Source organism: Denticeps clupeoides, chromosome 14 (assembly GCF_900700375.1).
Source record: "Denticeps clupeoides chromosome 14, fDenClu1.1, whole genome shotgun sequence".
NCBI lineage: Eukaryota > Metazoa > Chordata > Actinopteri > Clupeiformes > Denticipitidae > Denticeps > Denticeps clupeoides.
In genome coordinates this window covers 6,975,149-6,989,984 of record NC_041720.1, presented here as the reverse complement: position 1 = coordinate 6,989,984, position 14,836 = coordinate 6,975,149, and the positions used below count along the sequence as shown (strand labels likewise).

At 45.1% G+C, this 14,836-nt stretch overlaps 1 protein-coding gene across 12 annotated transcripts in view; it reads right to left on the bottom strand.

Moving 5' to 3' along the window:
• The window catches only part of stxbp5a (syntaxin binding protein 5a (tomosyn)), a 30,612-nt gene extending 16,607 nt beyond the window's left edge, over positions 1–14,005 (bottom strand). For all 12 annotated transcript variants that reach the window (XM_029002463.1, XM_029002464.1, XM_029002465.1 and 9 more), the window contains exons 1-6: positions 13,393–14,005; positions 11,818–11,915; positions 5,739–5,820; positions 4,494–4,594; positions 905–1,039; positions 561–624 (exon numbers count right to left, since the gene is read on the bottom strand). In XM_029002463.1, the coding sequence (XP_028858296.1) occupies positions 561–624; positions 905–1,039; positions 4,494–4,594; positions 5,739–5,820; positions 11,818–11,915; positions 13,393–13,530 (618 nt within the window). In that variant the 5' untranslated portion in view covers positions 13,531–14,005. The remainder of the gene's footprint in view (positions 1–560; positions 625–904; positions 1,040–4,493; positions 4,595–5,738; positions 5,821–11,817; positions 11,916–13,392) is intronic.
• Between the last annotated feature and the right edge of the window lie 831 nt (positions 14,006–14,836).

The window sequence follows — 14,836 nt, the reverse complement described above, 5'->3', positions numbered from 1 at the left end:
CTACGGAACGATGGAAAATAATTGGCGAGATATAACTAGACACAGCAGAGACTCCGGAACCTTGATTGCAGTTGAAAGTACACCAACTGGGATTTGGATTTATTTTATGGATTTATCCGTAACAAACCCCACATAGGAAACTCATAAGTGTGCCAGAGCTACTTCAACAACAGGTTTTGTGATATCATTTGAGCTTGCGTAGCAGTCAAACCTAGGAGGCTCAAACATACAGTGACATGGCACATCATGACAGAGTCCACCACGACTTGTGCAGAGCGAGGACAGCGATCACTAAATGGATCACGTTCAAGAGCTCAGTTGTGGTGACAGATGCTGAAAGCTGTGGGCAAAGGGCAGCTGGTGCCTGCTACTGTGATAGCTGTAGGACCTGCTGGTGAATGCCAGAAGTGAGGGAGGAAATCAAGCTGAAGCGACACTTCGGATTCATTCAGAGTCGGTCGAAAGGTATCGACTGACTGTAAGGAATCAACAGCACGGATGTCTGAGCTGATCTTGTGGGCCAAAATACAAATTGTGTATTAGATTCGGAGGTCATTCACCTTTGACTCATCTGCAGGGTTATCACTGATATGTACCACAGGGCCAGGATGGGCCTTTGAGGAGCTGAGGAAAAAAAAAATGTAAAGAACACAAATAAAATAAGATCACTGAATAAACCTACATTGTCCTATGAATAATCATTGCTGCTTATGTGAAACGATGCAAAAAAAAATCCCACATCTATACAGATGCTCTTTAGAGAATTTACTAATTCCATTGTTTACAGAACTAAATAGTGACTAAGTAGTACCGAGTACCAGCCTCATGTAACACTTGTGTTTGCTGTGATACTTATAACCTGTTTCCCCTGTTTCCATTCTAATTACATGTTAATCAGACTTACAGCTCTATGGCTTTGTTCCACATGATGGTATATCCAGACAGGCTGAAGGTCTCGACATTGACGATGTGAATGTTCCCTCGCTCCGTACCCACATAAAGCCATTTACTCTGAAACGGCAGGTGGCAGAATGTGATTCTGACATGGCGGGAGAGGAAAAAAAGAGAGAGAGAGAAAAAGGATTACTCACACGTAGCATGTAATTTGATATTAAAATGCCAGGGCAGTCTGGTTTATTTCAGCAGGTCTTAATGCCTCCTCCAGGCAGCAGGGGGTGACAGTTCATCGTTTTTTTTTTGGTTTGTTTTTTTATAATGGAAAATAACATGACGAGCATTCAGTAGCGAAGCCATTCAAATTGTTGACAAACATGAATGTCACTAGCTTCAAAAAGAAAAATTATGGAAGAAAATAAAAAAACAAAAAAAAGTAGCTCACTGCATCTAATATGGTATAATTTGCTGATAAGGGAAGTATTTTATTGTATTTATTTTTTATTAAAATACAGTACATGCATGCACTAAATTATCTAGTTAGTTATAAAGTGCTTCCTTTTATGATACAGAGTACGCAACATAAATAATTATTTATATAAAGCAGAACTGTGACACCTATTTGCTACTACTAAATGCTCCCGGTGTTAAGTACCAACAAGCCTTCAAGCGTTTCTGTTAAGTGCCCAGTTAGGAAGAGATTCAGATGCTGGACAGACCTTCAGATTCAGACCTGTTAGCACCAACTAAGGCTCTGTGAGGCTGTGTCTACAACACTGATTAAACTTAATCCAAGACTAATGCCCCCTCTTAAAGGCACAGGTCTCAGATTAGACCTCATCTGATTTTTAGAATTAGCCTCAAAAATTCAATATAAACTTCTGCTCAACTAACCAATTCAATGGGCAGAGATAATATTGAAGACTCTGTGAGAGGAAATGCACTGCCATACAGTGTTGTAAAGGCTAGCACTGAAAACACACACACACACACACACACACACACACACACACACACACACTCACGTACGCACACACACGCGCACGCACACCTGAACCTTCCAAAGGTAACATAGCCGCTCAATGACAAATTTGTTTGCTGAAGGGGAATTAATGAAGCTAATCCAGACGTTTCTTCAGTCCAAGATGGAGGGATCTGACTGAGGTGATCAATCAGAGCGGAAACAAATCTGTCAGATCAGTCAGCTGACTGCTGCACTCACCCAGAAACAGTCAATGAATTAAGTCATTAACAAAGTCTCCAAAAAATGAATGGCTGGAAGTTTTTTTAAACTAAAAAACTAAACTGAATTTTTATCTGAATATGCATTAATTTGTCAGGACATATCAAAATATAGCTTCAATAAAAATGACACTGCATTTATATGCACCGACACAAAATAACAGCAACAAACCCAGTGGGGAAACCTCATTAACGCAGCAATTATTGTTGCTTACATTATTGTACAATCACATAATTAAACACACAAAGTGCAGTCCCATTTTTCCCCTCAGGAGCATCTTCTCTTAACGTTCTCCTCCTGCTGTCAGACAGGTTCACTCATTGAAGAATGACATTAGAGAAATGTCAAGAACACACAAACATGCGAGCACATAAACACACACAAACACCCACCCGAAAAATCGCTGTTGGCAACTAGGGTGTCGGATTGACAGCGATGATCGGTTGTGACATATAACCTCCTTCCCATTAAGGTCAGCAGCTGAGTGTGACATATGAATGCAAGTCCTGTCCTGTCAGGTTTTCCCATCCTCTGCCTTGTTTCCTGCTGAACTCAAATTTTTTGGACTAATCTGCAAAATATACCCACAGTCCTATTTCAGTAGTGTCTTTTTGTATCGGCACTTAAGACCCAATATAATGAGCAATATATAAAACATAATACTACAAAAGAGATTCCCTTCACAATACCAAGTTCAGATCAAAGTCTGGTTACAAGTCATTAATCTGCTGAATATGTCAAATATCATTTGGTGAGGAAAGTGTCGCTCAGCAGCTGCATTCTCACGTGATTCTCACACAGCGTTGCCTGGACGATTTCGACTGCAACTGCGAATTCAAAACTGACATACTGAGTGGAAATCTGCCCAATTAGGCAACAGCCTCCTTGTGTAAGGATGCGTGTTTGCCAATTGCGCTCAGTGGGGTCGCACCACAGGGTATCCAAAACTGTATACGGAGAAGCGGAATGCCAAAGGATCAAATGCAGCTCAGTGCTGTATGGATGTCCCTACATGATCGTGAAGATCTTTTCCCCCCTAATATCGAATATATTATAATCAGGAACTATATTAATTATAATCTAATTCATTTTAATTTGGAAGATTTTTCACTCATGCATGAGGTTTTTGCTTTTCCATACAGTCCCTGAACTCACAACAAAAGAACAAATGCAAGGAACTTTATGTGCAATGCTTTTATGTGCAACTTGAACTTTATGTGCAATGCTTTTGGTATGTGGAAACTGATATGGGAGTTGAGTGCAGTATGCAAGAGTACATAATGCATGTAAAGTAAAAAATATATATGCATATATTAGTTACAGTTAAAGTATTCAGCATCCAGGGTTGAGGCTACAGACCACACCCTACCTACCTACCATCAGGTGCCAGTAGCTACATCCAGGACAGTAATCAAATTTTACTGAACTGGGTTGAGGAAACCCGAGCTATGTTAAATCAGTCTTTATGGATGTTTGATACACAGTTAACAACCATTAAAAGAGCTCTAGCTCTAACCAATCAGGAATCAGAAAAACAGGAAGAACCTGGATGAGAGACAGGAGACAGGGGAGTAGTCTGTGACGCTGCAAGACCCACAATAATATCACTTGACCTTGCTTTTATGAGTAGAATTAAAAGGTAAGTCAGGCACAGCCTGATAAAAAAAAAACATAATAAACAAAAGGCATGCATTTCTATAGACAATAGACAAACCAAACACTGAATATCCTTCAGTGTTTGATTCAGAATATTCTATCTGGAGCCAGTGTTTGGTTTGTCTGTTCTGAGCCACTGCAGAAATATGGAGGCCTCCCAAGTAGCTATTAAGGGCTCTTTCAAGACATAATACACTAATGAAAACCTACTGATAAACGGTATATTCCATTTCTGATCCTACACAGTGCACCATTCAAAATCTACATTTATTTAAAAAATGGTTTGTTTTCAATGAATGGAGCTGTTAAATGTATAGATCACATTCACATTTTAGATCTTGTATGGGTTTGGGTTTCATTCAACAAATCATTTCTAATGCCCTCTAACTTGTACTGACTCAGGGGAGCTTGTGCTGTGAACAAACAGTTTTTTCCTGCCTGAAGCACGGATCAGAGTGCTGCGATGATGATGATAGCCCCTGCACAAAGCAAATTTGAGGGCTCCGAAGAGACCGGCAAGCTCACCCAGCCCCGCTCTGCCACCCTGCAGACAGTCAGAGTCCCTCCACCACCTCTCGCACACTGGCACACAGGGGGCTGAGCACCACCAGTCTGCCTGTTCGGCGTTCAGCTGCGACCAGCCAGGCATCAGGTGCAAAGGCAGACTCTGACTGACACACACACACACACACACACACACCTCTCTCTGTTGAACTTGAGTGAGTGCAGCACCGCCGGTCGCTTCTGGCGTAGATTCCAGAGGTGAATGCTGTCATCTGCCAGGGCACTCACTAACGCCCCCTACAGGACAGAGCAATGAAACATTAATGCTGAGCTCCCAAAGGCACCATGGCTCAGAATGACTGAAAAATGCTCAGAATAGCACTGCTTCCGTATCACTGGACAAATGCTAAAAACTAAACAATTTAAAATAAGAGTGAAAAATATAAGAGCATTTTACGCCCAAAAAAATTGTCCCCCCAAAACCCCAGAATCATAAGAAATGCATGTTATGGTAATTTACAAAGCAAACTTCCAAAAACAGATTGAAAGATTAGACTATTTAATTAGTATATTTAAAGGAAGGCAGTGTTCTGAAATGCTGTAAGGTATGTGGAATATCAACATGGCCTGAACATAACATCACCGCAGCAGCAACGTACCACGCATTAGCTATACATATCAAGAGCCATGACGCCCACTACAGGGCAGCCCGACACAGGAAATCATTCAAACGTCATTCAAACAGCATACATTAATATGCAAATGCACAAGGTCATTAACTGACACCTACAGCTGGAGCATTAAAAAATAAAGCATGGGAAACATGAAATGAGGTATAGAAAAATCTGTAAAATACACCACGCCTCTCCCATGGCAACCAGAGCTGATTTAAAAGCAGCATAATCTCTCATCTCAGGTGATGATTCACATACTGAGGGAGACTCTGTGTGTGCGGTGAAACAGCGAAACCACTCGCCATCTCCTCCTGAGCCTCTTGGGCTTTCTGAATCATGTGTGTGCACATTCATCATATGGAGAGTCAAGAGTGTCCTTACATCAGAAACATGGTACTGTACATGCATTAGGCACTTGTCTCCATCAACCCTATGGTCTGTGGGGGGGTCTCTGGGGAGGCTGGTTGTTTGTGGGGTGGCTGTGTAAGCTTTTGTCAGTAGGGTCCTCCTGAGGACTGCTGAGGGGATTACCGGGCACCTCCTGAGGCTCTGTATGGGATTATAGGCCCTTTAAGAGGATTCCCACCCCTATAGGTCCAGATCATTATGAGTAAGAAAGTAACTGCACTGCAGCTACATCGGGCTGCTTTGGTTTAAGAAGAAACCGAGGGCAAAAAATGATCACACAAGCGTACTCTCTCACACACACACACACACACACACACACACACTGACAGATAGGCAGAAAGACAGACAGACAGGCTCACCTCATTGATGAGAAACTGGATCTGCAGGACTGCAGCACTGGTCTCATGCTGGCAGTGACACTCGACACCTGGCCGGCCAAACCTGAATTCAAAAGTTAAGGAGCACAGCAGTCTGTGTGTGTGTGTGTGTGTGTGTGAGAGAGAGAGAGAGAGAGACAGAGACAGAGAGGGATGAGAGAATTTAAAGCTCTTGAATTACAGGTTGTGCAGCAGAAGTGTTTATGAATTTGTGTCGAGTTCTGAGTCCCACGCACTTGAGCCCACTGTGAGTCAGAAGTCAGAACCTCTCCCAGCTTAATATCGCCACCCCAGCAGGCTTTTCCTGGTCATGTAAGCCACGGTCCAGTGGACGAGGTGGCGGCCTTCCTTTAATCTTTTGCTCCTGCCTTGAAATTTCCAGCATTAACATTTCCACCCACCCGTCATTTGAATCCCTCGCACTCGAGTTATTGCGCCACTAATCTGCCATACCCCTAAGCCATCCTCTGAACTCCTGCATGACCTGTCCTCCCACATTAGTTTAGTCCAGAAATCTCAAGAAATGCACTAAAGTCTGCTTCACTGGTGTTCTGGACTTGCACATTAGCCAGAAAAACATCAAATACATAAATCTACAGAATATGAATGACCAGGAGTGGATGTTGCATTTATAAGCAAAAACCAATGTATTCTGCTTATATTGGCCAAAGAATTATATATTAGACGTTTCTTTATTAATTCTTCATTCATATTTACTTCATTCATTAAAAAATATTTCCTCTTTCTTAGTCCTGATAACAGTGTTGCTAAACTACTCCTCTTTTAATTAAACATACGGTTGCCTGTGCCAGTGTGTTTCAAGCTCCACATCCTGCAGGCGACCTTTTGTTGACTTTATGTGGCCTTTTGTTGGAACAAAAAATATGCACCCTGAGGGGGCGGCTGGATTTTATTGTATTCATTCAAATAATAGTGTGCATTCATGAACCTTGGGTTTCCACATAGATGCACCATTCATGAGATATGGCAACACAAAAAAATACAGATGCAAGTCCATCAGAAAAAGAGGTGGATGTGGAGCTTCTCGGAAACATTTCCCAGGACTGGCCACATGCTGGAACTGTTTTCAGGATAGACTCGCGGCCAGTTGCCTAGCAACCGGCCTGCACTGATATGAATGCGGAATGCATTTTTCAAACTTTTCTGAATGTGTGATATTGCCAGGTCAAACGCATGCATGGAGAGTGTTCCAGGAAGTACAATTCAGAAGAAGATGCACGTCAATCAGACATTAGCATCGGAGGGAAAAAACAGCTGCTGACTGAGGTGAGCCAGTCCTGCAGAGACAGACAGATCTACAGGGGATGAAAAAGACCAAAGAGAAAACTGTAGACAGGATGGATGAAGGAAAGTGGGTCAGGATCATGTACAGTCCAAAGATGCAGCTACAACTTCGGCTGCTTTCCTTCCTTAGAGACACAGAGATGGAGAGTGGCAGACAGCCAGATATATTACTGATATAAAACCCCTCATCCTCGATCTATCGTGTCTAAAGTCTGGCCCAGGGGCCACATACGACACACAGACAGATTTGAAGTGGCCCCCTGCCCCTCATTTCTCCAGACTAAATCTTTTCTGCTTAGTTGCCTGAAGACATTTGTGCAGAATGTAGAATTAAGGGGGATCTATCATAGGAAATGGAATCTGGTATTCTTCATTGACTGTTACACTGTAATTTAGGTAGAGGGTCCTCTACTGTTGCTGATGAACGCCATTCACCATAATCATCGTCTGGAAGTGCCGTCTGGTACCGGACGGGTAGGTCTAGTATCCTGTTGGCTGCAAAGAGAGCGGGAAGTCATATACCCCACCTTCAACTCATTCACCTCCCCACCCACCTACATTCGCTTCGTTCAATCACCCATCCCCCACACCTCTGCCCACTCACTCATTTATCAATTTAACTAACATGCAGACATCTGCAGACGTGCAAAACAAGGATGAGCAGCTACCATACACTGCAAGTCACTTGAATTCACAAACTAAATTATACATCTATAATAATTCCAATCAGTTTAATTTAAAACCATAGAATTACTAATAAAAAAATATTAATAATGCTTAGAATATGGGATGGGTATTTGGCTGATGATTCTTAAAGCATGACTCAGCAACAGAACTGGATAAAGCCAGTCGACTCCTGGAGAGATTGCGCTGTCTCTCTCTCTCTCTCTCTCTCTCTCTCTCTCACATACATGTTTCCTCTCTCTTACACCTGTATAAAATGATGCAATATCCCAGGATTCAAAGTTCAAATGTGGCATTGCTGCACCTATAATGACGCATAATAAATCGAGGCTAAAATGTAGCCAGTCAATGTAGCTTTAATTTCCCCAAGTCCACCCTCACCTGAATTCCTTCTGATTTATTGCATGCCTTTTCCCTGAAATAAAGAAATAATAAGCACAGATGGAATCAGGCCATTAAAAAAATTATCCAGCCCAGGTTTTCCACTCTGCCTGGCAGATTACTAAGGAGTTTGTGTCACTCATGAGTCACCATCATGTCTCGCAGGTAAGTGGGGAGAAGAGAAACAGGCTGAAATTTGAGAAATCTTGACTCAGACCACCCCTCTGCTGAGGTTCCTTCTGTTCCTACTGTCCTGACGTGGAGGTGGATCATGATTAGGACCGGAGACTTGGCTGCGTCAGTGAAGGCCGGTGTGTGTGACTGCAGGGCAGCTGCACCCATGTGACACTCCCACAATTCACCCTGCTGGAGATTACACAACAAAGGATTGTGATGTCATGTGAGGGTCGCCGTGGCAATGGGCTAAATCTGACTGTTGGGGCAAAAAAATCCATCCTATCACATCTGTTCCTGATCAAACAAACACACACACCTAACCCCCACCTGCCACCAGGAATTGGATAAGCAGGTATAGAAAATGGATATTCAGCCCACATTAACCCCCCATGGGGTCTTATCATATTATTCTTTAATCAGCATCAAATTCCCTCTCATAAACAGTCCTATTATGACACCTACATGGCTTTCAGCCATTAATTCGCATGAATTATCATGCAGCAACAGAAAAAAATGAATTAATAAAGAAAAATTATTTTTGGGAACGTCAATGCAAGAGGCAAAACAAACCCTAAACCTACTAATAAAAGGGTCCTTTTTGTTGCTCAATTCGGAAGCCTAGCAGCAGAACTGGAACTTAAGTAGAGGTTCCTATTTCAACTCCCTTTTAAACATTTTCTGTTAATAGGGGTAATGGACATATTACATAGGCAAAATCTCTCTATACATTATAAAAACAGAAAAAGGTCTTAATAATTAATGATTTATTCTGAGCAAAGCAGGGAAAAAATGAAGACCTTGAGCCTGCAGACTTTTAAAACATCAAAATGTAAAAGCCCAAAGCTTGTGGCCCTGACAGCATGAAAACATGTTGCAGCTCAGTTCACCGCCCCGCAGCTCCACCAGGAGTCCAAGTCAAACTGTTCCACACAGCTCCCCAATCTGGCTGCTTCCCTGAGATCTAGGGCTCGAGGCCCTTATTCTAATATCTGCCAAGAAGAACGTGTGAACGGCATCCTGGGGAAGGGCTTCTGCTACCGCCAACGTCTGAACACCAGCCTCCACAATGTCTTCAGCAATGTATTGATCGACACGCTATTTAATTATTTCTTTATTTATATGTATTTCAAGGCTTCAATGTTAAAATTTTGACAGGATTGATATTGTTTGACAACTCAATTGCACATTCATAATCGGCCAGATTCATCTAATTAATGGCAATAGGCCTTCACAACAGAGACGAGGTTCATCTTCTCATTTCTAGCTGAACAAGGAAAAGGAAGCTGGGTATGGGTATCACAAAAAACAAAATTCTCCACCATGAAAAGACTGATTTTCCTTTGAGGAGATGCTTGTCATTTTTTAATGAATACCAAATCTGAGCAAACAAGTTGAGCAACGGATCTGTGTTTTCTATGAAAACTGAAGCCTGAACAGAAACCTAGTTTACCTAAAAGGAGCTGTGGAGTTTCATGCTTCGGCGTTAATATATAAACCTTGATTTAATCCAGAGTCAAATTATATCATTGTCTCTTGCTGAATAGCACTGTCAATCAAATCAATACATGCCAATCCAGGATGCAAAGTAAATAAAATAGAAAAATAGTCTCTGAATGCTGCTACTGGAACATTGTGGAACCCATTTCCTAATGCAGAACTGCAGGTCCATTCCAAATGACCTTGTGCTGCTGCAGAACATTCCCCAATACTACAGCCAAATAAAATGGAAAATGGAAACAGGAAGTCTCTCACAAGAACCACATCCAACGACCACCTCATCTTAAAGGGTTGAAGACGGGTAAGCAGTGCGCTCATAACTCAGGAGAACATCAGTAAATGCAAGCAGGGCAGATCAGGCAGAAAATCCAGTGCTCTAAATTTGGAAGGATTTCGGATTTAATTCGGTCCTGAAATGCTGCAGTTTGCCTGGATGGAGCCGAACACTGAAAAGCGCTCTATACACACACACACACACACACACACACACACAACAAGGAATTCTTATAATAAAGAGACCATTTCTAAGGAGAAAGCATCCAGGTAGTGATGCTGGATGTATGTCTAATGCCAGCAAGAAAAAGAAAATAAGCCGGGAAGGTCTGTGCAACACGGAGACGGACAGACGGGCAGAAGGACGGACATGAGGAGACAGAGACAGAACGGTGTTTTATCTTCATCTGACCATCGCTGCTCTTCTGCTGCAGCCGCCCCCCCCATCTCCCATCGACCACCCATCCCCCCCAGCTGTGTGACATCAGCGCTTATTTGGCTTTCATGGCCAATCAGATGTAAGGACCCAAACAGCCCTATGGCCTCTCTCTGAAACAGGTCCTGAACGGCGTGTGCACGCGTGTGTGTGTGTGTGTGTGTGTGTGTGTATGTATGCAGGCCCTGTGGCTCAGTGAGCATTAAAGTCTTAAAGTCTGACTCATGCTACATGTGTGTTTCTCCTACTTTCACTCATCCGTTTCTTCCAGCCTTTTCTTCTTCTCTTTGTCCCCCCCCCCCCACTCAAAGGACAAGAAAAGATAAAATACTGAAACACACACTTCTGTCACATTAGGGAACCCGCAGGTCTGTGATTAAAATTTTCTCTCAAAAAAAGCCAAACAGAGCCCAGAACCTTGGCCTAAGACTAAAAATGCTATATATAGATATGTGTCTAGACACGTATGAAGGTACAAATAAGCCTGCATTACACAGGTTGGAAAATAGTCTGGCTTTTAAACACACATGCGGTAAGCATTTTATATATATTTTTGCTGAGTGTTACATAAGTGCAGCATTGTCTCCTCCGGCCACGTCTGTTCTGCTGAGGCTCTTCCTCTCGCCGTCCCTCTCTGTCTGCTGTCCCACAGCCACCGCGGCCTCTGATGCGATCAGACAGGCGCGTCCCCAACATGACATGTTTCTGTCATTTGCCAACACAGTGGAAGCGCGTGTTACGACGAGTAGGATGCAGGGCCTTTAACCGGGGGGCATTCAGTCAAACTTGACAGCCACGTCGTGGAGTGACACACACACACACACACACACACACAGAAATTACTTCTCAAGGCCTGAAATAATTACTCTTTTCTGCTCACCCTGGTAGCCATTAATGCTTGCCAGGGGGAAGGAGGGGGGGTTAAGTGTTGTGAGAACTTTAAAAGGTGTTCCAAAGGCTGTGTCAGACTCCCTTGAACCACACCCAAACTCATCTGCCTAGCCCCATCTGAACACTGTCTAATTTAGACTGACTACAGACACCGCGGGATAGTTCTGCATCTGGCGACCGAGACACGTGGTGCTAAAAACCAGGCGTGACAGGTCACACAGGCTGGTGACACTGGTGGCTGCACAGTGTTGGATTGCAACACTCACTTCGTGCCGTGGTTTGAACCTTTGTCCTACTGGGGTTGCACCTTCATGACCCCCCCCCGGCATGAAAATGAAATGACTGGAGAATGTCTAACTTACCTGCTGCCGGTGACAGGGCTCACCCACCAACGCACGACACACAACGAAAGGATACAGTCGCAGAGCGCCGCTCTGTGTGCCAACTGCCAGGAGTTTCTGGAGCGGGTCAAAGGCCAGCGCTGACGGCTGATAGGGGAAGCCATGACGGACAGTCTGGCAATAAAAACGATAATAAGCAAACTTTCACTATTTGGGAACCTCCAGCTAGGCAGACACGCACCACAGGTTCTTTAAAATGTACATGGATGACCCCCACCACACCATGGCGCGTGAAAATTCCTGCATGCATGTGTGCACAAACACTAGCAGATCACTGACAGTCACAATGTTATCAGTCTGCGAGTATTCGTGTAAATTGTGAAGAGTATGTGTGTCAAGCGCGTGACCCCTCACATGATTTTACAGTGGCATGTGAGCACCGCCAGTGTAAAGTAATACAGCCTGACCATAAGACCACGAGTGTCCCCTCCCATCCCCTCTCAGTGAATTTCTAACCCTTCCTTTAACCGCTGAAATTCCACAGACCGGTAACGGCGCTGGATAAAAAAAATTAATTCCACACCAGAGCTGTGGAATGGAGGTCTGAGGAGAAGTCCTCAAAAACCGGCCATGCCCGTTCTGCTGCATTTCATTGCTTCATCCTGGGAGAGGAGTGGGGGGGGGCTGAGCTCCAAACATGACGATGCGGGAGCCCGTTTCTCTCTCGGTCCCTCTCCCACACGCACAGTAGCGCTTTATTATTTACTCGTGACCTTCTAACTCAGTTCGGAGACGCGCGCGGCTCAGACGGGAAGCGTCTCGGCGCCCGCGCGCGCGCGCGCTCCCGGCGTCACAGAGCGCCCGTTCCCCACCGAACGCGCGCGCCACCGAGACAATGATTAACCCGTGCGATTCAGCAGGGGGACGGGGCGGGACACTGGCGAGAGGAGGAAGGAAGGAAGGAAGGATGAGGAGAGATATCCCCCCCCCGTCCCCGTCCCTCCGTTCGGCGCACAGTTAACTGCCACTGACACGTTAATCCGAGTTCAGCAGATTATGCAACATGACGCTGTTTACGCCCCCCTCCCTTTCCTTCCTTCCTTCCTTCCTCCCTCAAACCCTCCCCATCCAGCGACATGGGATGAAAACGGATGGACGAAGGGAGGTTCCTGTGGCGTGTGCTGTTCTTTCTGCCATTTTCACCAGAGCGCGCCGTCGCCCCGCCGCAAACTGCGCGTGTGCGCGTATTTTTACGCAGTCCGGATTAAACGGGGAGCGATGGCGCTGCAGCTGTGTCCCCCCCCCCCCATCCCTGCCGAAATGCCCGGATTTCTCACCATTCCGCTGGAAGAGACCCCCTCTCAACCCCTTCCCACCAGATGCGCCCCCTTCCCCGCACTGCAGGGTACAGATGTGATGAGGTCTGACACACGCACACACACGCATGCGTTGACGCATTAACGAAGCCGTGAAACTGGTTTGTATCAGCAGACGCATTTTAATCCGCCATTTCAGCCAGACGGGAACGTGCCGGGGCTTCTGGGTGAAACAGCTGTCTTGTGCGTGTATGTGTGCGCGCGTTTACGTAAGCGTGTATCTGTGTGTTATTTTGTGTGTGTGTGTGTGTGTGTGTGTGTGTGTGCGCGCCCACCTTGCACAGCTGAAAGTGCTCGGACTGCAGGCTCTCCGGTATCGACTCGGTGTCCCTGGCTGCGGGAGGCTGTGTCGGCGCGGCGGTGTTCGCAGCCGTCAGACCGTCCAGCACCTTCCGTATGTTAAACTTCCTCATGCTACCCCGGAACACACACGCGGCCACATGGAATCAGATCTCCTGAAAGATCAGAAGCGCGGCAGGGGGGGGACGTGCGCGCGGAAAACGTCACATTGTACCGGGTCCGGCTCGCGTCTCCATGCCCGAGTGCCCGAGTGCTTCCTGCCCACCTCCGGGATCCAGATCCGCTCCTGCGGTCGTGATCGCAGCGCTCGCTCCGGCTCGCGCGCTCTCCCCCTATCCGGGCTGCGGCGGGGAGTCTGCGCACTTCGCGCGACACCCGGATGTTTGATGTGGCCGCCGCTCGGTGCTACCGGTGGCTGCGGCTGAGGCCGGGCGGGTGTGACCGCGGTCGCAGCGTCCTGCGCGACACGCCCAGGCGCCCACGGCTGTCGCCTTTTCGTAAAGCGACAAAGCACCGGCTATGAAGCGTCGCGGTCCTTGCCGCCGACGCGCCTCATTCTCACGCTAATACAGGAAGTGATCGAAGGGGGCGTGTTGCGCTGCGAAGTGGGTGTGTCTGGGGCGCTTGTCTCTTGTCACATGCGCCCTCTGGCCCCGCCCACCGCACCTGGAGGTGCAGGGATGCCGAAGAAAGACGCAGCAAGCCAGCAGCCGGCATCTGCACGGTAACGATGACAAAGGTCCTGAGGTCTAATGGCTTCTCATCCTCCTACTGCCACTTAATGGTTTGAGGTGATAACTAAGGATGTAAAAAAATACTTCGTGACAAAATGAGAAAATAACACGTTTACGTTCAATTATAGATCAGAGCTGTTATTATAAAGGCCAGTTTTGTAACATGTACCTCATGTGGCAGTAATAATCTTTTAATTTTTACTAGGGACAATTTCTGTGAATAAAAATGTGTATTTTTAAGTTATTAAAATAACAGCTTAATAAAACTTTAATATTTGAATTTACCTGTGTCTAAATGTCACACGTTTATTTATTTGACATTATCTTTGTTGATATAATGATATGCATATAGACTAGGTAATAGGCAACATATAGGCAGGACGCTACCACACGCAGTGCAGTTTCTTGGCCAAGCTGTCTGAAAATAATGCCAGACCACAATGCTTCCTGCATTTAATTTTCCTGTAGCTCCTTATCATTACTGCACCTTCCTGCCCTTTCATCTCAGATTGAGCATCTCAGGCATCCATTCATCAGTCTGAAGGTGATACACCCTGTGATTTACATATGGATGAAGTGATACAAAAATAAATATGAGAATGAGATAACTAATAAATGCATACATGCAAAATACATAAATAAATGCATATATAACAAATTATGAAAATTAAAGTAAATCATACAT